Source organism: Lynx rufus, unplaced genomic scaffold (genome assembly GCF_022079265.1).
Source record: "Lynx rufus isolate CCGP_SWC_20201006 ecotype Redwood Valley unplaced genomic scaffold, mLynRuf1.p SCAF_7, whole genome shotgun sequence".
In the NCBI taxonomy this organism is placed as follows: Eukaryota; Metazoa; Chordata; class Mammalia; order Carnivora; family Felidae; genus Lynx; species Lynx rufus.
Genome location: NW_025814889.1, coordinates 32234164 through 32257195, shown reverse-complemented (window position 1 = coordinate 32257195; position 23032 = coordinate 32234164). Strand labels below are relative to the sequence as shown.

Genomic DNA, 23032 nt, shown 5'->3' with positions numbered 1-23032 from the left:
AAAAATTGAGAATATTGCTTGCAACAATGGACATGGAAGTAGAGGAATGAACTGGGCAGGGGGTACACAGAAATGGCTCCTACTCAGTAACTTCAAGCAAACACCTAGCACTCTGGAAAAAACTTCAACCAGAGGATACCCTCTGCTGCACATTGTTTCCTTCAGTTCACAAAGTCTGACTGATTTGTAACTACGACTTCAGGTCAGATAGGAAAAAAAAAACTGCAAGAAAATTGGAAGGCACAAGCACCCATGTGATCTAGAATTTTCTTGGGGTGAGGAAATAAGAAGGGAAAGGGATACTTTTGGTTCAGCACTACAGTCAAGTTAATTTTGCCACCGTTGGAGAAAAACTGTATATAATAAAGGTATACAGAAATGAAACAAGCGCATCCCACTTGTGAGGAAGAAAGCTCAGAAGACAGCTCACAGGAATAGTGCAGAGAGAAACAACCAATACTATTTATTTGGATGTCTGTGCCATGATGGGTACAAACTATATTCTCTGCTCTGTGGGACCAAAACCAAAACAGAATAAAAACAAACAAAAATCCCCCAAATCCCAAAAAAGCAGCTAGAAGGAATGCAAGAAGTCTTACAGAACATACTGATCCAAATGGAGGTGATAAACGCAGCACTCTTGTCTTTAATGCACATCCAACTTTGTTACCTACTGTTGTGTTTTTTCATCGTATTCATCTACTGACCAGATGGGGACTTAAGAAATGGCTGAGCCATTTAACCCTTTCCCTGCCTCTACACGACTTCCCTTTCCCTTTTTCTCCTTCTCCAGGATGAGAGTCCTTTTCCTCCATGAGGGAAGTGCTGTTAATCATGACGGGAAAGGCATGAAACAGGATTTCCGGAATACTGATTTCACTTCCCTCGAGGCCTTGCTGCGTGTGGGCCACGCAGCCTGGAGGCAGTCATCAAGGCAGCCTGACAGAGCTATGAATTAAAAAAAGAAAAGGAAAGGAAAACAAAAACAAAACCACCCCAAGTCTATCTTTTCTCAAACTAAAGGAGAAACTGAGGGATGGTACGGCCTCCAATGGGGACCCCCACGGTTAGGAGATGATGGCCGGGGACCACCTCGGCAGAGTCAGATTGTCAGCACTCGCTGACCGCTTCCTTGTGGGTCTTCTCAGGTCCTTGTACTTGTCCTCGCAGAGGCGCGAGATGGCCTGAGGGGCAGAAGAGAGATAAGGCAGGTCAGGGAGGGCTCCGGAGCAGGCGCCACTGTCCCCTCAGTGCCAGCCCCTCACTCCCTCCACACCCCTGACCACCGCTGCGCATGGAGGACAGTCAGGAAAAACACCAACAGGAGGTCCTGCCCTGCGGAGTTCACACCTCGTGGCCCTGATCTGTGCCTGGCACAGTGGGGGCTATTACAGAAGTGCAGACACAGGCCCTGTCTCCAAAGTGCTTACAGTCTAGTTGAGAAAATCATCTCAAAATGTGAAAAAATTACAGGATAGTGTGGCCTGGGGAGCAAGCTTAAGGGGGTGTGACCCCAGGTATGTTCCTGTTTTGAGCACCCCCCTTGCGAGGCCGTCATAACGCATCAGGGCTTCATGATGGGCCGTGCTGGGAACAGAGCTCAGTACTTGACAGTAGTCATTTATTGGAGACTGAGTCCGCACAGATGACCAGATGTCTGAGTCAACTCTACATGACTGATGAAGAAGGGAACCAGGAGGGGCCCAGAGCAGTATGGAATGAAAGCACAATCCACACTGTCTTCCCTTTCTTGATGAGGACAGTGAGACTCTGGAGGGGAAGGCCTCAGCCAAGAGCAAGGCTAGATCTTCCCTGGGGCTCAGAGCCCGGTCGTGGCTTTTTCAGGGTTGCTGCTGGGTGTAGGTAAAGGGCACGGTGATGACAAAGGCTGAGCCAGCTCACACCACCCCAGATGTCTTGTCCTAGTCACATTCACCTTCCCTTCTGTCAGAACGACCCAGGGGTGGAGCTGACTTCATTCCCGATGATGCAAACATCAAGTCTTTTAACTTGTATACAATTCAAGCAACAGGCCAAGGATGATGCAGGGGCCAGGGAGACAGACACAGTACCCACCTGCCAAGGGGTCACCATCAAGGGACAAAGGCACAGAAGCAGCCAACCCTGACCCCACATCATCACGGCTCTCACAGGAAGGACAACAATAATCCTTCCAGCTGCTCTCCCTGCTTTCCCGTTAGCTAGCTCTGCAATCTCCTCTCCCAAACTCCCTCCTGGCCTCACCCACCCTGTTCTGTGGCCCCCTCAACCCCCATCACCTAAGCCTGAGCTTGCTCCCAGCTGCAGGTTTTGCAGCATCTCTCCCCTCAGCCTGGAGGTTTCTGCAAGGCTAAGACGTCCCATGCTAAAGTCCTCATGCAAACACGGCCCACTCAGTGAGGCCACTGACCACAGCAACTCCCCACCTTTCTTCTATTTTACTCCCCTTCTAACATACTAGCCAGTTTATTATGTTTACTGTTTACTGTCCGTGTCCTCCCAGCAGAATATAAACTCCAAAAGGGCAGGTTCTGTTAGTTTTGTTCTTGATGGTGCCTGGTAACCAGTGTCGAGTATCAGAAGACCCTAAGTGAGTATGTGTAAATATGTGTCAAATGGATGTGTGAGTTCCAATCGAGATATGCACATAACAGAGGCATGCACATAACAGGGAATGCTCAAAGTATTGGAAACACAGGGTACTGTGTTTATTCTTGTTTATTCTCCAAAATAAAATGATTCTCGTTTAGTTTCCAAAACCCACCAAGTGCACTTTAGAACAGCAACTCCAGTGGCAGCAGGAGGAATGGACTGGAGGGGAAAGACGGGAGCTGAGGATGTCTTCCTCCAAATGACAGATGAATGAGGGCTATAGCACTGAGAATTCCTCATGTGAAATATATTTCATATACATAATATAGGTGACATACTCAAAGACAAAATCAGATTCTTTATAGACATTAGAGCAATGATTTTTGAAAGTAAATAATTTTCATTTATTTAAACATTTTGTGATTACCATCTGTTGTTTCTTAGCTTACAAACAGTACATGGGTCTGAATGTTACACCATAATAATGAATTTGCAATGTACTATCTTATTCTAGATTTCATTATGCAAGCTCTTTGCTTTACTCCCATCTCCTACATGCATTCAGAGATACTAATTTATTTCAAAGAGAAGTGACCAGGCTAATGAAAAGACCACTTTGCATTTGCCTTGGTTCCTGGTGTGCTCTTATTTCTACACTTTACCCTGCAACTAACATGTCAAGTCAGCCATTTGGCGGTTCATCTGAGCAGGCACAGAACTTCAGGTAACAGCAACTTCTAATATGTCTCACTCCTCCTCGCTTTCCATGACGGGATTCAGGCTTGCTAACCAGATGGACTAACAGGGATGCTGGAGTCTGGAAAATAATGAAATCTCCTTCCTTAAAAATTATTTCAAAGGCATGCCAACTGCTTTTCCAGATGGTGCCTTGTCCAGCCCTACAAAGGAGGGAAGGCCTGCATCTTAGGAAGCTCCGATTCTTGAGAGAAGAGAGTCTTGTCAGGACTACTGACTTCCTCCGCCCAGCGAGCCCATGGAGCAGTTGGCCCCAGGAGCAGGCGAGTGCTCCCTCTTCCCAATTGGATAACCTGCTGGAGTTAACAGCAGGCACCAACTGCTCCAGTCTCAGCCTGTGTGCCCACGACTTGGCTGACGTGCAACACAAGATACTGTCCCTCAGAGAACCACAGACCAGTGGCTCCTCTCCTTGGCATGAGAGGAGCCACTGGGCACTAGGGCTTCCAGAGCCTGCTTGCTGTCCAGGCTGAAACGGCTCCCATGCACCGTGAAATCAAATTCTATTTCATATGTATGCTCGTGAAAGTCTGACAACATTTGCCTTGGAGCATATCCTTCAGAGGAAGGGTTTTCCATTTCTTGCTCAAGAGAAATGGAAGAAGACTTAAACGAGAAGTTGCATCCTAATGGCTTGTACACAATTACAGCAGGTGGCAGAGTTCTGAAAACCTCACTGGCTTTTTATTTTAAATGCAGTGCTCTGCATTCAGTTGTTTCCATAGTTTTACTATGTTTCTTCTGGGGATTAGCATATTATTTACCTTTTACAATTTTAGTTAAAATTTTTGTTTTGTTAAGTTTGCAATCCATAATGATCTCTTCCCCACTACCTCTACACTTTGTTTTGTTCATAGCTAAACCTGTTAGACCACTCTGGCCATCCTGATCCTGTACTGAATAGGGGATAACGTTTCACTCAGACTGGACAATGGGGCAGGCAGCACAGACCTCTTGGGTGTCACCAAGCTTGGGACATGATTATACCATCCATTGCTTTGATCAAAGGTTCTACGGAATAAGACACAACAGTGCTTGAGGACGAAGTTACAGAGGGCTTCAGCCCCCCCTCTCTGGAGGGAGGCGCTTCACCAGTGGTCCTTCTTATCACCCCACTACTTTCCATCCAATCAAATAGTCAGATGGGAAGAGGTTGGTGCAAATATGAAGCTGAGCTACAAAAGTCATACTGCTTAACAGTGAAGGCCCTAAATCCAGACCAATGCCAATGATGCTGGCCCCAGCTCTCACTGGGCTATGGAGAAAATATTTTGAAAAAATAAAAAATAAAAAGTAGAATCAAACCTTTTGGGATTCCCAATCATTAGGGCCACCTGGTATCTTTTTCCTAATAAGAGTGCATGTCAAGAAATACTTTTTTTGTGACTTTATTTTTTTAAGAATTGGGTCTCTTTTTTTAAGATTTCAAGAATAGAATCAATGTACATCAAATAAAAACTGGTATTAAGAAGGTTATTAAAAATATGATAGTATGAATTATATAGTATGAATTGACCAACTCTAAATAGAGGGTAATTTGTCCTTATTTTACAACAACACATAGTGGGAAAAATTAGCATTGTGACTTCACACTTTCCATGGTACCAAGATGATGCATCTGCAATAGTGCATAAAACCCCAGTATGTTGAAGCATCTTACCTCAAGCTTGTGAGCCCTCTCCCTGCTCAGGGGCTCCAAGGGAAAGCTCAGGTTGTTTGCTTCTGCCAGAGAACGAAGATCAAAATAATACTTGGCATAAACACTGGAAGGAACATTGATGTTGAACTGGAGCAATTCAAGAAACTGTCGTTCTAGCTCATTCCTGCAAAGCAAAGACAAAACAGCACATGTTTAGCTGCCATACCAGGCTGCATGGCCCGCAAAGGCAAGCTGCTGGAGACCAGACTCCAGAAAATTGCAACCTCCAAGGGAGAAAAGATACCTAATTAATTGCCTGATTGGACACCAGAGTTGCAGCTTAACCACTAAATTGGTATTAAAGGCCGAATGATCGAGTGCCCAGAAGGATGAGGCCTGATTAACTGGGATGATCACTAGGAAGTGCTTCAGGGTGATTCATTTCATTGAGACCCAACACACACACAGCGGGCTCTGGCTGCAAATCTCAGCATGAACCATCACATAAGGGGCAGATGAAGCAGTCAAGGGCTGTCAAGTGAAGTCTGGTGAGGGCCTGAGACAGGAGCCCACGGGAAAGTCACTGTTAGCCTAGAGCCCTACCTTTCCTCAGTGGCTCTTCCTTGCCTCCTGGGAACAGTGGAGGAGCTGCTGTAGGGGCTTTCTTCCACAAAGCAGGGGGTGGGAGAGTGAATCACAGCCCTGGACTTGCAAAAAAGGGGACTTCCCAACCCAGAACAATGAAGGCAGCAGTTCCCAAACCTGAGCATGCATCTGGTCATGTGGAGGGCTTAACACAGACTGCAGAGTCCACCCCATCCTCTGGCTCAGCGGGTATGAGAATGTGCCTTTCTAACAAGCTCCCACAAGATGCTGATGCAGCTGGTCCCGGCCCATGCTTCTAGACCTACTCACCTACAGGGATTGGTCACAGGTATTAAGATCCATCTGGCTCACCCATCTATATAGTTGGATGAAAATGAATGATGGGAAGTCAGAATAAATGATAAAACATCTATTTGGAGAACTTTCCCATATCAATTATCTTTTAGATCAGGTTCATTTCTTGCTAGTTACTATCTGGAAGGGGAAAAGTCCTTGGTGATGGGTCTGTCTGTTGAGCACTGGTCCTGGGTTGGGCACACAGTTTCAGCGTCGCACCCTGTGCTCCCAAGCACACTACACAGCCCTCTATTTCTGTCCATCACACTTCACTCCAAGAGTCACCTTAACTCAGCCTCCTCTACCTGTCTCCTCAGAGACGGAAACTGTGACATCGGAGTTTACATACCTGGCCCCTAGCACAATGCCTGACAATTAGTGCTCAATAATTCATGTTACTGAATGGAACAGACCAAGCTCAGCCTGGGTGGAGAGACAGAGGAAGGCTTCCACAGAAGTAACAGATGAACTGAGTTTGGGAAATGCAGAGCTCTGGTGGAGAGGAAGAAGGGTAGGGGCAGGGTATTTCTGGCAGGGAGTGGGGGACAGGATACCTGATCACCATCTCCCGTGACTGAAGCTGAAGGCTGATGAACCAACCCTGTCCCACGTGCCAGGTCTCCCCAGTCCTAAGCCCTGACCCCACCTCCGCTGACTCCACCGAACGCCAAGCCACCCAATTCTGGCTCCTGTATATACAGACACCTGATTTTCTGCAATCTTAAACTAACGTAGCACCATCCTGTCCCCACAGTGTACCCTAGTCCCAGTCTGTTCCTGGTGTCACCTCACTAAGCCATCAGAGACTGAGGGGGACTCTGTCCCAGTCTCATGCTGCTGTGACAACAGGGGCCAGGAGCACTGAGGTGACAGGGAAGGAAGGCCAGGATTTGAGCAAGGGCAGGCGGCTTTAGAGATGAAAGGTATTGGGAAAATGAGTTAAGAAATGTCAGCAAGTTGCTAGTGAAGGTCTGAGGGCTTCAGATGGGAACATGGAAAAGTCACATTCAGATCTTTTCATCAGAGAAACAGCATAACTGCATTATGTTTCTAGACAGTCCAGTGAAGGTGGTGAGCTCCAAATGTGCATATTGTGCTAAATTTTATTCAAGAGTCTAAATTACTGACTTATTTGGGATAATTTTTACTTCAAATAACTTTTATTTATGCCTCCCTTAAGTGAGATGTAACAAAGATCATCCTGTGAAATACCGGAACTTAGCTAAGATTTTAATAAAACAAGAGAGCCAAAAATACTGCTAAGGCCAGAAGTGCCAAAACAAATGGGCTTGAAGGAGCTTTCCTGGGGGATGGTGGGAGCTGCCTGGGGACAGACTGCCGTCTGGTGGCCGAAGGTACCACTGCAGCTCTTACTCTCCTGATGCTAAGAAAATCTTGTCTTTTTAATTCTGTAAGAAAGCTAGTCTGTTAATCCTGCCCCAAATGGTATATAGATAGCAATGATTCTTGTTGAGGGTATACACTCTGATTAGAGTCAAGAGGAATCTTTTTTTGGACAAGATGGCATTCTCTCCAAGGTTCCTTGGGAAAAAAGAACAGCCTTTCTTCAGGCTGTTCTTGGATTTTTTTTTTTTTTTAAGTTCTGAGGGAAATATGGACTTTACAGCTGTTGTGCTAAGGCAAGATTTAGAAAATAAAAATAATTCCTCAAATCTGAACTTCCAAACTGTAGTAGTACATCTTACAGGGACATGCAACAACTTTCTATGTGATAAGTCATAATAATAACAGTGGGGTGCTTGGGTGGCTCAGTCAGTTAAGCGTCCAACTCTGTGCTGAGAGCATGGAGCCTGCTTGGGATTCTGTTTCCCTCTTTCTCTGACCCTTCCCTGCTCACACGTGCTCACTCTCTCCCCCAAAATAAATAAATAAACTTAAAAAAAAATACTAACAGTGACACAGAAAGAATGGGCTTGATGGATTTACTGCCCTCAAATGAATAATCATGAGAAAATAGTTCTGCTGTAAAATTTTACAAGAAATAAACTCAAGTCAATACACAAAACATATGTTCAGAAATATGTTATATTAGATCAAAACTGTAAAGAAACCCTGAATTCACACAATTTAGCAACTTACAAAGGGGCTTCTAAAACAGAGTAAGGAGAGTTGTTTTGATCATCTAAACATTTATCATCTGTCCACTTTTCTAGAAAAACGGGTTCACTTTAGAAACCAGCCACCCACAGTCTAGCAATCCCACTTCTGGCTATATACCTGCCAAAAGAACTGAATGCAGGGACTCAAGGAGATATTTGCACCCTGTGTTCATGGCAGCATTATTCACAATAGCCCAGAGGTAGAAGCAGTGCAAGTGTCCAAGTGTCTACTGATGGATGAGTGGATAAATACTGTATGTACACAGACTAGAATATTTTCAACTTTAAAAAAGAAGGAAATTCCAATATGTGCTACTATGTAGATGAATCTTGAGGATATTATGCTAGGTGAAATAAGCCAGTCACAAAAAGAGGAATACTGTGTGATTCTACCTAAATGAAGTATCTAGAGTAGTGAAATTTATAGAGACAAGGCAGCATGATGGCTGCCAGGCCCTGGGGGAAGGTGAAATGGGAACTTACTATTTTATACAGTTTCTGTATCCATTACCAGAATTTCTAGTTGGTGATGGTTGTACAACAATGTGAATGTACTTAATGCCACAGAACTACACATTTAAAAATGTTAAAGCAGTGAATTCTATGTCATGTATATTTTATCACAATTAAAACCAAAAACCAAAGACCAGGTACCCTACACCTATGGAGGTTTTGAGGATTTGCTCTGCGCCTCTATCTGCTCTGCAGCACTAAGACAAGTCTCTTGGCTTCTCCTTGAGATTCCTTTGTTTACATATGAAAATGACTCTTACTAGGTTATTGCAAAACAAAAACAAAACAACCCAAAGTGTAATTTTTTTGACAGCATTTTTGCCTATCAAAGTTCATCATCCTCTTTCCCATCCACAGCAGTTGTCATTAGGTGCTCAATGTTGACCTACAACGGTGTGACCACTTACTGTTAACAAGAGAGAAAGAGACCTACTGGCCCATGGCCCTGTCTTGCTGCACAACATCAGCCTGAGCCTGAAGTCTGATGTTGGTGGCCCTGAGTGTTCTACCCACAAGTTTCAGGGTTACTTGTCTTACAATGTTCTTCAACGTACATTCCCAGCCACTTGCCCACACGGTCAGCTGCCTTCCAAGCCAGAACCCCACTGTCCCTTGAAAGGGGCTCCAAGTCACGTTCCTTACTGTTAGATGGTTCTTTGGCTGGAAATGAACCTGTGCACAGAAAGGTCACATCGGGATGCTAGAACACAGGCAAGGCCAGCAACCGAGAGAAGGGTACAGAGGGAGACAGAAGGATGCCTGGAAGTACAACACATTTTATAAAGCTTTCCATCTGCAACTTGTGAATCCTCTTCCTGCTAAGGAGCTCCAAAGGAAAGCTCAGATTGCCTCTACCAGGAAATGAACACTAGCTACTGACATAACATTGACACACTGTGAAGTGCCATAGCTCTTAGCTTCCAGTGATATCCCACAATGCTCCTTCTTCATAGACAGGGGTACCTAGAAGCCATTTTCTCCCCAAGCTCATAGAGATTTCCTGGAAAAGACTGAAATCAAGCACTCATTTTAAAAAGTCCCAACAGTAAATCTACAATTCTGTATAGATGATACAAAATCACTTAAAGCTCCTATCTCTACAAGCTTGTTCAGCAACACACACCTCCGAATGGCTTCTTGACCACATTGGATTTCATTTCATTCCTTCTTTCAATAATGTTTACTGGATGTATTTGTTTGCTAAGGCTGCTATAACAAAATAGCACAAGACTGTCTAATCTCTTAGAGGGCACATCATATTGGATTAAGGTCCATTCTAATGACCTCATTCTGACTTAATTAATTCTTTAAACACTTTATCTCCAAATATGGTTACATGTTGAGGTACTAGAGGTTAGGCCTTCACATATGCATTCGAGAGAGAACGCCCTCAACCCTTCTGGTCCACCTCACGTGCAGAATACATTCACCCAATCCCAAAAGTCCAAAAGTCTTAACCCCTTCCAGCATCAACTCCAAGTCCAAAATCTCATCTAAATCTCATCTAAATCAGACATGGGTGAGGCTGGAGGTATGATTCATCCTGAGGCAAAATTCCTCTCCAGGTTTGCACCTGTGAAACCAGACAAGTATCTGCTTCCAAAGTACAATGGTTGCACAGGCATTCCCATTACAAAAGGGAGAAATTAAAAAGTAGAAAGGGGTGTTGGGTCTCAAGCAAGCCTGAAATCTAGCAGGGCAAATGCATTAGATCTTAAGGCTTGAGAATAATCTTCAGCTGATGCTCTATCACCCAGCCTGCTGAGGTGGCAGCAGCCCCACCTCCTCTGGCCAGGAGAAGGCAGCTTCAGTGTCCCCAGACCTGTACCTGCTGTGCCTATGGTGGCAAAGGCAGCCCTGCCAGTTTCCAAACTGTCTTCAGGGTCATTTTTCCCCTTTTTTGAAGACTAACACTTCACAGCAGGACAGCTCTGTTGGTCCATCTGGTAGAATCCCAGAAGTCTGAGAGCCTTCCTTCATTTTGTCCTGTCTCTGTTCACTTTAGTGTAAGCTGGCAACATGTCTGCTGAGATGGTTGATCTGATCACTGAGCCACTCTTGTAATCTCTTTGGCAAACACTGTCCAGCCATACCCTTACTCTTCTCTCCAGAGCACACTTTCTCATTCTTTGCAAAAGGGATAGGCAGAGATTAGAAAATTTGAATTTTTCCAAATCTTCAACATCTGGTCCCTTCTTACCTAAAAATTCCTTCTTCAATTTCTCTCTCCTCAGCTTTTATTAAAAGCAGCAAGGAGAAACCAGGAAGCACCTTTAACATTCTGCTTAAAAATCTCCTCAGCTAGGGGCGCCTTGGTGGCTAAGTCAGTTAAGTGTCCAACTCTTGATTTCAGCTCAGGTCATGGTCTTGGGGTTCGTGGGATGGAGCCCCGCGTTGGGCTCTGCACTGATGGTGTGGAGCCCACGTGGGATTCATTCTCTCTCTCTCTCTTTCTTCTCTCCCTCCCTCCCTGCCCAACTTGTGCTCTTCTCTCTCAAAATAAAAAAATAAAAATAAAATAAACTTTAAAAAATCTCCTCAGCTAAATATTCAAATTTGTTCCTTGAATGTTCTACTCTCCACAAACACTAGAACACAACTTGGCCAAGTTCTCTGCCACTTTATAACAAGTATTACCCTTAGCCCAGTGTCCAATAGCATGCTTCTCATTTCTGTCTGATATCTCACTTCAGAAGCACCTTTCACATTTGTATTTCTAGCAACATTCTGCATTCTGTTGGTGGTCATACATGTATACTCTAAGGTGAGAGAGGCTTCCTCTAAAGCTCTCCTCTTCCTGAGTCCTCATCACAACCACCTTTAACAACCATATTGCTACTAACAATCTCTTCAGGGTAATCTAGGGATTTTCTAACATGTGCCTCAGAACTCTTGTAGCTTCTACCCATTGCCCAGTTGCAAAGCCAGTTCAGCATCTTAGGTATTCATTACAGCAGCACCCGACTTCCCAGTATCAAAATCTGTACCAATCTACTGGGGCTGCCATAATAAAATACCATAGACTGGGGGACTTAACAGAAATTCATTTCCTCACAGTTCTGGGGGCTAGAAGGCCAAGGTCAAGGTGACAGCAAGGTTGGTTTCTTCTAAAGCCTCTCTCTTGCTTGCAGATGGTCATCTTCTCTCTGTGTCCTCACATGGCTGTCCTTCTGCCTATGCTGTCTGACCCACCCTAATGATCCCATTTAACTTAATTACCTCTTGAATGACCTTCTCTCCAATACAGATACATTCTGAGTCCTGGGGGTTAACTTCAACACAGGATTTTGACAGAACACAATTCGGCCCATAACACTGGGTATCTGTTGCAGCGCTCGGAGGAGCGCTGGTCTTCATGCTGGCGTATGTGCTCCCTTACAACACACAAAGTGTTCCGAGTACGCCTAAAAATACAACTGCATTAGGGAACAGATTTCTAGACCTGTATCTTTCATTTCTCATTCTTTAAAGTGACTTCCCCAAGAACACACCAAGTGTGTGGGTTCTCCTTTTGGCTCCTCCTTTCCCACTCCTCTGCTCTGGGAGAGAAAGGCAGGCCACCACCAGCCCTTACTGAGGCTCACTGTCCTGGAAGGAAAAGCCTGCATGGCCATGGCAGGGCAAACATGTGATTACCAAGCATCTGCTCTTTTTATCTTCCTGTGAACTGCCCTCCTCCCCATTGAGGCCCTAGGCCCTTATCCCATTCCTTAGCTCAGGATGGCATACAAGTCTCACTTGCCTGACTGCCTGTGAGTCCCATATTTTTATGGGGCTCCCATATATGCAAAATGGAATGTGTTTTTCTCCTGTTTATTTGTCTTACATCAATTTAATTATCAGACCAAACAACCTAACAAGGGAAGAAGGGAAAGTTTTTCCTCCCTTATACATACATCATCAGCACAAACAAGAAAATGACAACCATGATGTCATTCCCGCAGCACACAATCCAGTGTCAAATGATGTCAAGAAGTTGAGAGAGTAACTCCCAATAAAGGAAACAAGTCAGCACTTCTTACCACCTTGCACCCTCCTTTGTGGTCTGAATAACAATTATTTTAGTAGCTGTTTACACATTGAAATATAATCAAGACTAATTTTCCTTACTATCAAAAACTTATTTAGACTTTTCTTACTTTTTATAAGAAAGAATTAGAGACACAGGAAGGAGTTTTTAGGTCTATAGCAGAAATAAGCTCTGCAACAAAAGACCTACGAATATAAACAAGTGTGCTTCACAGGGTACCACAAAAATGAGGTGCCATCAAATCAGTAACCAGAGGCAAGAAGGGTGCTAGGTGGTGATATGTCCACATGACACCCCCACAATGGAACCGTGAGGGTTCCGCATCTCCAGGATTATTGGGTCTAGGGAATGGAGGTAGACTGACACAGCTGGGAACCTCCTCCAGCCTAAAGCTTTCTCAAGGAAGCTGAACGAACATGAGAAGACTTTCAGCAAGAGCAGAAATGCCTAAAAACCATAAGGAACTGTAAACAGTTCATCCTGATTGTTTTACAGAACAGCTTCTTTTATCCTCTAAGAGGCTTTAAATCTATTTCCTGTATTCCCAGATCCCAGAAATCCCAGATTATAGGCCTGCAGGTCTCCTGTTAACAATCCTCACCTCAATCTATGGACTGAATCATGTGGGAAATCCTAACACTGCCCTGAGAGCTGCAGGAGTGGATGCCCCCCACCCTCAAAGCTTGTGACACTTCGCTGAGCTGGGGCTCTGAGACCAGCTGGAGGAGAAATGCAGACCAAATGAGACACATGAAAGGGCTCATGAACAAAATGCTGATTTTAAGCAACTGAACTTGCAAATTCTCTCTGAAACTAAACAGAAACAGATAGTATTTTAGCTCTTCTGCTTTTTGGGTTAGGCTGTTGGTATGGAGCACTGTTATTGGTCTGCAGTGAGATACAGAGCCAGAACAAAATCCATCACAGACTGCTTACGGCATTAGTCAACACCGGTCTTATTTATTTATTTTATTATTTTAAATTTTATTTTTGAGAGAGAGGGTGGGGGAGGGGCAGAGAGGGAGACAGACTATCCAAAGCAGGCTCTACGCTGATAGCAGAAGCTCAATGTAGGGCTCAAACTCATGAGCCATGAGATCATGACCTGAGTCGAAGTCGACCTAAGCGCCCTAGTCTACACCTTCTAAAATTAAGGTAAAGGAATGTTTGCCTAGAATATAAATACAGTTTCAGAAATTAGTTTTACAAAATCAAAAAGTGTAACCAGTGCCTGCTCATGATCCCCAATGAAGTGGAGTACAGGTTTTTGCATGTAATATTCCACAAGTGTGTCCTTGTTGTGCCCACTCACAAGAGACATTTAGTCAAATTCATTCACTCCATACCATACAGACTATTCAGAAGGGATGTGGTTCCTACCCAAACTGTGCCTCACTCCCCAACCCCAATACACACACTCACATGTCCTCCACCGTAATGTCTTTCAGGATCTGGCAGTAATCCACATTCCACACAGCCTGGTCATCCCAAACCTTGGAGGCCAAAAGGATCGCCCCTAGAACAATCCGCTTCCAGTTGGCCGGACAGATGTCTATCTCTGCGTATGTTAAAAGTCTTTCAAGGTACACCTGGGAAGACATGAAAATGCCAGAAGTAAAGGACTTGAGCTGTTTTGTCCTACCTGCTAGCACACATAAATTCTAAAACGGACTCCGTTTCACCAGCCTTTAAACAAATTTATCATCTGATCATACTTATTTTTAAAGAGTCAAAGAGCTCAGCTAGTCTAATGTAAAACAGACACATGCTGTAATTGAACAATGTGGATGTAGCTGTATCTTAAAAGACTCTAAGGTAGGAGCAAATTCCAGGTACCACAGGTTAATTTCTTACTCTATCAGCTATGATATCAATACAAATTCAACAAAAACAATATAAATTTCAACGAACAATGTAAATGGAACAAACTTATGTTTCTATATGTAAACTTTTTATTTTGAGGCAAGTGTAGATCTAAATACAATGTTGATAAACCTATTTTTTATTATTGTGCTAAAATATACATAAAATTTACCACTTAACCATTTTTAAGTGTACAGTACTGTAGCACTAAGTACATTCACACTGTTGTAAAATCACCAGCCATCTGTATTTCCAAGAGCTTTTTCACCATCCTAAATTAAAACTCTACCTACTAAACAACTCCCTGTTCCCCCTCCCCCCAGCCTTTGGCAACCACTATTCTACTTTGTCTCCATGAATCTGACTACTCTAGGAATCATTCAATACTTGTCTTTTTGTTCTGGCTTTTTTCACTGGGGACATGGCAGTGGAGCCGACAGTCCTATCCCTGAGTCCAGTGACCCCAATAACCAAGAAGGTGGGGCTGCTGTAGGAGACTCCGAGGCTTCCTGAGATGGGGAGCCCTCGTGGGGGAAAGGCAGTTACAGGTGGACGTTTTATGTCTGAGACACCCCAGAGGATGCCATCCATGCAGGAAGTGCACTCGCCTTTGTAAAGTTCAAAGGAAACAGCATTCAGATAAGAAATGCGAGTGTCTGTGACACACAAAACAGAATTAAGCATGGATACGATGACCTGGGGATACAGCTTAGGAGAGAGGAAAAAAAAGGGCCAGGTCCGAGCCTTAAGAGCCCCTCCTGTTTTAACATCTGGAGAGAGGGTGAAGGAGCAGCGAAGAAGTAAAATCTACAATGTTCTGTGCTTAAGATGTGTATACTTTGAAGAAGAAGCTACAAAGCAAACCTAGGTGTTTCTAAGTGCTGAATTGGGCTTACAATATTACACAGGTGTCAAAGAAAGAAATGGAAGTGGTCCCTTTCACAGTGAAAAATAAAATTAAAGATGTGAAAACACTTCAGGCAGTGCCTGTGTGGGTGGAGAGGAGCAGGGGAGGTGAAGGGGTGAAACAGGAGGGAGAATAGGGAGAGAGAGGGAAAGAGGGCAAGAGAAGGAGTGGGGAGAAAGAGAAGAAGGGAGGGAAAGAGGAAGAAATGATCCTTAATGGAAGCAAAACTCCAGGCCGATCAAGAAAAGTCAGACCATCAGCTCGCAGCTCCTCCACAGAGTCTCCCGTGGTTCTCTTGATCCCTAAATCACAGGCAGAGGAGAGTCATATGCTTCCTCCAAAGCAGCAGAAGTCATGGCTTCTTTTGCCAGTTTGTACTGGTCAATTGTCTGGGAAGTTTGGAGGAGGGTTCAGAATGTTTCTCTTCCACTGAAATAGGGGTTTTGCCAAGATGAGGTGGTGGCTGGCACTCAAATGTTTGCTGAAACAGTAAATAGATGAACAATGGTTCTTTTGCTTTAGAAAGGTTACTGTTCTGTTTTTAGTGCTTTATTAACGAAAAAATAATTTTTTAAATCTTAAAAACCTAGATTCTAATGGGTCATCTCAGATACCAGGTATTCCTCAGAACAGATGAGGGGCACTATACTAAAAGATAAAATCATGAGATGAAATTACTAACATATTTCAAATCCCAAAGACAAAATAGCCAATAAACTGTTAAGAAGAAGTCCAGTCCTAAATGTACTGAAAGTAATAAAATAGGAAACCATTACAGGTCAAGTCTACTTTGACTTACCCCAAATTAGTTTGGGTGACCCTCCCATTCACTCCCATTGCTGTGTTTTTCTCAGTATAGCATATGTAGTTGCCTCACCAGTCTCTCCACCTAGTAAACCACAAATTCCCAGAGGACAAGGACTGCATCTCATTCCCACTGTGTGCCCAGAATCTAGCACAATGCTCGGACAGGGTGTGACCTCACGCTGCTTAACAGATACATCATCCTGCAGAACAAATAAGGAATAGCATCCACAGAAGAGCTTTGGCTCTGGAATAAAGCAACAGGAGGGTACATTTTAGTGTAGGAGATTTAGGGAAGAAAATAATCACAAGAAAGGGAACTGCATTTATGAAGGCAGAGTGGACTTAAAGGTAAACTGAGTGCTTGGTTTATAAGAGAGGTGCAGTGGTGAACAAGGAAGTTCAGAGGACACAGCCCCAGGGAGACAGGGTCCACTCTGCTGTGCCAAGTGCAGAAAGTCAAAAAGGCTTTCAAGTAAGCCCCAGGAAGTCACAAAACATGGCATTCTAACTGCATCCTATGGACCTTTGTGGGAGCTTCCAAATGTCTCTCACTGAACAGTAGCATGACATAGCATTTCGCTGTGACAACTACTGGTGAAAACAAGTAGGTGATTGAATAGAGCTCAATGATCTTTTCAATTTTTGAAGATTTTAGTTTTTAATGGCATTGATTATATTAAATGAACAAAATGAGTGAGCTAATGTTTAGATCGTGACTTTTATTTGTGTGAAAATTAATTCTTCAGGTAAAGATCGAGGCCAGGTCAAGCAGAATTTCAGCCGGATTCTGTCTGTCCTTGGGACCCCAGATTGTGTATTTTAAGGCTGACAACTAACTCTTTTCATTTTCCATCAAGAGGAGCTACACTTGCAGTGGGCATAGCATAATGTATAAACTTGTCAAATCACTATGTTGTACACCTGACACTAATGTAACATAGTGTGTCAACTATACTCAAAAGAATTAAAAAGCAGAATCATAAAATGTGTAATAAAAGTGAACTAAGAGCAGAAAACTAAGACTGGACCTAACTAAGCTTCCAGATTTTTAAAGCATGAGAAAAAGGAGGTTGTGAAACAACATTCACCCTACACCCTAAGACTCTACTCCTGTCCATAGATAAAGTAAGCAAATCTCTCCTAGCTCCTCACTGAAACAGATTCTCACTAGCTCAGTGCAAATGGGTGGCCACTCAATTTTCTTCTTACTTACTTTATACCATAGTTGGTAGACATTAATAAGTATGCTAGATGATATTTAAGATAATATTTAATGCTAAGGAGAAAGGGGAAACCTGTTACATTGCTGGTGGGAATGCAAACTGCTATAGCCACTCTGGAAAACAGTATGGAGGTTCCTCAAAAACTTAAAAATAGAACTACCCTACAACCCAGCAACTCCACTACTAGGTATTTACCCAAAGGATACAAAAATACAGATTGAGAGGGGTACATGCACCCCAGAGCCCAAATGTCTGTTGACTGATGAATGGATAAAGATGTGGTCTGTATATACAATCTACTACTCAGCCATCAAAAAGAATGAAATTTTGCCATTTGCAACAACCTGGATACAACTAGAGGGTATTATGCTAAGTGAAATAAGTCAGAGGAAGACAAATACCATAGGATTTCACCTATATGTGGAATTTAAGAAACAAAACAGATGAACATAGGGGAAGTGGGAAAAAAAAGAGAAGGAAGCAAACCATAAGAGACTCTTAACAATAGAAAACAAATTGAGGGTTGATGGAGGGAGGTGAGGGGGTGGGCTGAAATGCCTGATAGTTATTAAAGAGGGCACTTGTCAGCTCAGAGCCTGCAGCCTGCTTCGGATTCTGTCTTCCTCTCTCTCTGCCCCTCCCCCACTGTGCTCTCTCAAAAACAAACTTTAAAAAAAAAAAGGGAGGGCACTTGTTACTGATGAGCACTGGGTGTTAATATGTAAGTGATGAATCACTAAATTCTACTCCTGGAACCAATATATGCTAACTATATGTTAACTAACTAGAATTTAAATAAAAATTTAGGGGGGAAAAAAAAGGAACTTGGTTGAAATACAAATTCTCCAAAAATAAATTTAATGCTAAAAAAGAACCTAAAAAATATCATTCCATGTCTGATCTTCCATTAGGTCTAACTAAAGGAATTAGATATTACAATACACTCCATTACCAAGGGAAGCAGGTTGTTATGTTAGGAGATGAGGCATTCATAATAAGCTCCACTTAATAGCATGTAATTTAGCAGAACTTCTCAGTAAGGCCATATTCAAGGGTCAGCTGCAATTTCTTTACTAAACTCCCAGCTGGGTATTTTAATTCTCTGCCAAGTAAAATAATAATTGATTTTTCCTAAACAATATTCCTAGACTATTCATTGCTAATAGGACATTCTTGCTCAATTAAATTTTCAGATTTAAATTCATGAGGACTATCCTAAGGAGTCTCTAGAAAATATAGGTTAGTGAGCAATTAGAGTTACAGGGTATTCAGTTGATCACACACAACAAAACTGTTCAAAGGCATGGGGGAGGAATAAAAAGCAAATACAAATACATATATAACAAAATCTTGATGATACTGAAATTATTCCAATCCTTTTTTAAAGAGTTAATCTAGAACTCCCAAGGAAGATGGGGTAGGAGGACCCTAAGCTAACCTCCTCCCATGGATACAACTAGGTTAACACCCACATCAGCATAAATAACCCAGAAAACAACCTGAAGACTGGCAGACCAAACTCTCAACAGCTAAATGTAGACAAGAGGACACATCAAGAGGATAGCAAGGGCAGAGATGCGGTTGGGAGCCAAATGGACTTGTAGGACTGTCCCCAGGAGGGAGGGGCACGTGGGCATAGAGAGGGGAGAGAAACAGAACCTCACACCAGGGAGCTTGCAGGCGGAACTCACAGGGGAAGACAAACCCCAGTAACACTGGGCTTTGAAAACAAGAGGGGCTGAATTTTGCAAGTTCTTACAATCAGTGGGGTTTAACACCACCTTCAAAATCAGTGGGTTCAGCTCTGGGAGAGCAGGGGAGTGAAAGGAAACTGAGTCTCTGCCCTTTAAACAGCACAGTAAACAGCCCCATGGAAAATAACAGCATAATAATTGCAGTCTGAAAAATGCCTGGGGCATAGGGGTGGAAGATTTGTTTACTAACCTCAAGCATGTCCGGAGGGCAGAGATCCTTGGGAGACTTCTCCAGGAACAAAGGAGCCGAGGGAGGGGGGCATTTCCCTCCTGTGCTCCCCAGCATAAACACATGGACACCTGCTGGAACCGCACAGTGCAAACATTTTCCACCTAACTTGCTCACGGTGTGCCCCACACTTCCACATTCTCCTGCGGACATGCCACCTCCAGCCAGGCCTCTGCTCCAGATGTCCTCCCACAACAGACCCAAGCAAACCTTGCTAATACTGCATGTCCTGAGCCCAGGTGCTTCTGCAAATCTACCCTCTCCAACCTGGCAGGCCTCAGTCCCTGAGGCTTAGGTCCCCTACCTTAGCGGACCAGCACAAACCTTGCTAACAATGGTTGTCTGCACCTGTGTTCTCCTGCCGTCTTGTCCTCTCTAATGAGGTCTGGCAGTATGCAAAGAGCCCCAACCAGGACTAGCACAACCCCAAAGTGACTGCTGACCCAGGAACAGGGAAGATAGTCACACATACCAGTTCAACTGTGGCCCCAGGAGTGGGCTGAGGGCAGACATCTGGTATGACTGCAGGTTCCCCCCCTCCACCAACGAAAATGTCTCTGACAACAAAACAGGGAAAGCCCACTGCTGTTCGGTGCTACTACATCTCTGGCAAATGTTTAGTCTGACTCAACTCAAGCCCAAGGCAGTCCCAGACTAGCGCACTAACAACACAGGGACTAAGCCTTCCCAAAACAGGCAAAGAGAGCCATTGTAGACAACTAGACTGAAGGCAAAAGTGGCTTAGCCACAACAGCAGGGCACACAAAACACACATGGGAGATACCCCTGAAGCGCCAGATTCTGGTGACAGAGGACATTGCACTTCAGGGCACTACAGGACCTCTTCTTCAAAAGGCCACTATTTTCAACAGCAGGAAATGTAGATGTACTTTCCTAATACATAGAAACAGACACAGAGAGACAAAATGAGGAGACAGAAGAATACGTCCCAAATGAAAGACCAGGACAAAATCACATCAAGAGACCCAAAGAAAACAGATAATAAGCATGATAGAAAATTGAAAATAATGGTCATAAAGATATTCACTGGACTTCAGAAAAGCATGCAGGACTTCAGTGAAACCCTCAACAAAGAGACAGAAAACATAAAAAAAAAAACCCAATCAGAAATGAAAAACTCAGTAACTGAAATTGAAAATACACAAGATAGAACAAATAGTAGACTAGAGAAAGTAGAACTGATGAGCAACAAGAGGACAGAGTAATGGAAAGTAATCAAGCTGAACAGGAGAGAAAAAAATAACAAAAAAATGAAAATAGGTATGGGGAATTCAGTGACAACATCAAGCATAATAACACTGCATTATAAAGATCCCAGAAAGAGAAGAGAGAGAAAAAGAGGGCAGAAAATTTATTTGAAGAAATAATAGCTGAAAACTTCTTGAATCTGGGGACGGAAACAGAAATCCAGATCCAGGAGGCATAGAGAGCCCTCAGCAAAATCAACTCAGGGATCTAGACCAAGACACACAGTAATTAAAATGGCAAAAAGTAGTAATAAAGAGAGAATGTGAAAAGCAACAAGAGAACAAAGACTGCTACATATAGGGAAACCCCATTAGGCTATCAGTAGACTTTTTAGCAGAAATTCTGCAGGCCACAAGGGAGTGGCATGATATAATCAAAGTGCTGAAAGGAAACAACCTGCAGCCAAGAATACTCCATCCAGCAAGACTATCATTCAGAATAGAGGGAGAGATGAGTTTCCCAGACAAACAGAAGTTAAAGGAATTCATGACCACTAAACCAGCCCTCCAAGAAATGTTAAAGGGGACTAAGGGGATTGTTTTGAATGGAAAAGAAAGACCATAAGCAGAAGTAAAAAAATAATAATAATAATAGAAATTAAATTAAATTAAAAAATGGCAGCACAAAAAGCAGTAAATTAAGTATATTTATAAAACAATCAAGGGATTCACAAAAGGATGTAAAGTATGACACCATATACCTAAAATATAACAGGGAAAGTAATAAATGGGTTCAAACTTAAGTGATGATCAACTTCATACAGACTGCTATATGCAGAAGATGTTATATACAAATCTAATGGTAACCATAAATCAAAAACTGGTAATAGACATGCAAAAAATAGAGAAAGGAATCCAACACACAAAAGAAATCCATATCACAAAAGAAAGCCGATAAATTATGAGCAAAGAGAGTAAGAGAAGAAAGGAACAGAGAAGAACCACAAAAACAACCATAAAACAAGTAATGGCAGTAAGTATGTAACTTTCAGTAATTACTTTGAATGTAAATGGCCTACACACTCCAGTCCAAAGACACAGGGTGACAGAATGGATAAAAAACTAAGCCCCATCTATATACTGTCTACAAGAAACTCATTTCAGACCTAACAACATATGCAGATTGAAAGTGAAGGGATGGAAAAGTACTTATCATGCAAATAGAGTGAAAAGAAAGCCAAGGTAAAAATAATTACATAGGACAAAATGGAATTTAAAACAAAGGTGGTAACAAAAAACAAAAGAGGACACATTTATAAAGGGAAAAAATCCAACAAGAAAATATAACAATTGTTAATATTTACGGACCATACGTGGGAGAACCCAAACACATAAAGCAGCTAATAACAAACATAAAGGAAGTAATCAACAGTAATAACAATAGAGGATTTTAATACCCCACTCACAGCAATTGGTAAATCATCTAAACAAAAAATCAACATGGAAATTAGCTTTAAATGCAATATTGGACCAGATGAATCTAACAGATATATTCAGAATATTCCATCCTAAAACAGCAGAATACACATTCAAGTGCACATGGGACATTCTCCTGAATAGATCATACATGAGGCCACAAAACAAGTCTCAACAATTTAAAAAAGATCAAAGTCATACATGCATCTTTTTTTTTTTTCCTAATGTGTATTTTTAAGAGAGAGAGCATGAGCAGGGGAGGGGCAGAGAGAGAGGGAGACAAAGGATCTGAAGCAGGCTCTGCACCATTAAGAGCATCTTTTCTAACCACAGCATTATGAAATTAGAAATCAACGACAAGAAATGTTCTGGAAAGAATAGAAGTTAAAACAGGTTAGTAGACAATGAATGGGTCAACCAAGAAATCAAAGAGGAAATAAAAAAAATACATGAAGATAAATGAATTTGAAAATACAATGATCCAAAACATCTGGGATGCAGCAAAAGTTGTTCTAAGAGGGAAGTTTATAGCAATACAAACCTAACTCAAGTAGCAAGAAAACCCTCAAATAAACAACCTAAATTTACACCTAAAGGAACTAGAAAAACACGTACAAATAAAACCCCAAAACAATACGAAGAACCAAATAATAAAGATTAGAGTAGAAATAAATGCAATAGACGCTAAAAAACAACAGAACAGATCAATGAACCTAGGAACTGGTTCTTTGAAAAGATCAACAAAATTGATATACCTTTAGCCAGATGCGCCCCCCCCAAAAAAAAACAGTGAGAAAGACTCATATTCAGAAATGAAAAAGGAGAAACAATAACCAACACCACAAAAATATAAAGAATTATAAGAGAATATTGTGAAATATTATAAAGCTAACAAACTGGACAATGTAGAAGAAATGGATAAATTCCTAGAAATGTATAACCTCCCAAAACTGAAACAGAAAGAAGTAGAAAA

At 42.6% G+C, this 23032-nt stretch overlaps 1 protein-coding gene across 1 annotated transcript in view; it reads right to left on the bottom strand.

The window, feature by feature from the left end:
- Positions 1-435: 435 nt before the first annotated feature.
- The window catches only part of CCNY (cyclin Y), a 232513-nt gene continuing 209916 nt past the window's right edge, over positions 436-23032 (bottom strand). The window contains exons 8-10 of the mRNA XM_047067359.1: positions 14015-14181; positions 5009-5171; positions 436-1184 (exon numbers count right to left, since the gene is read on the bottom strand). Of these exons, the coding sequence (XP_046923315.1) occupies positions 1068-1184; positions 5009-5171; positions 14015-14181 (447 nt within the window). The 3' untranslated portion in view covers positions 436-1067. The remainder of the gene's footprint in view (positions 1185-5008; positions 5172-14014; positions 14182-23032) is intronic.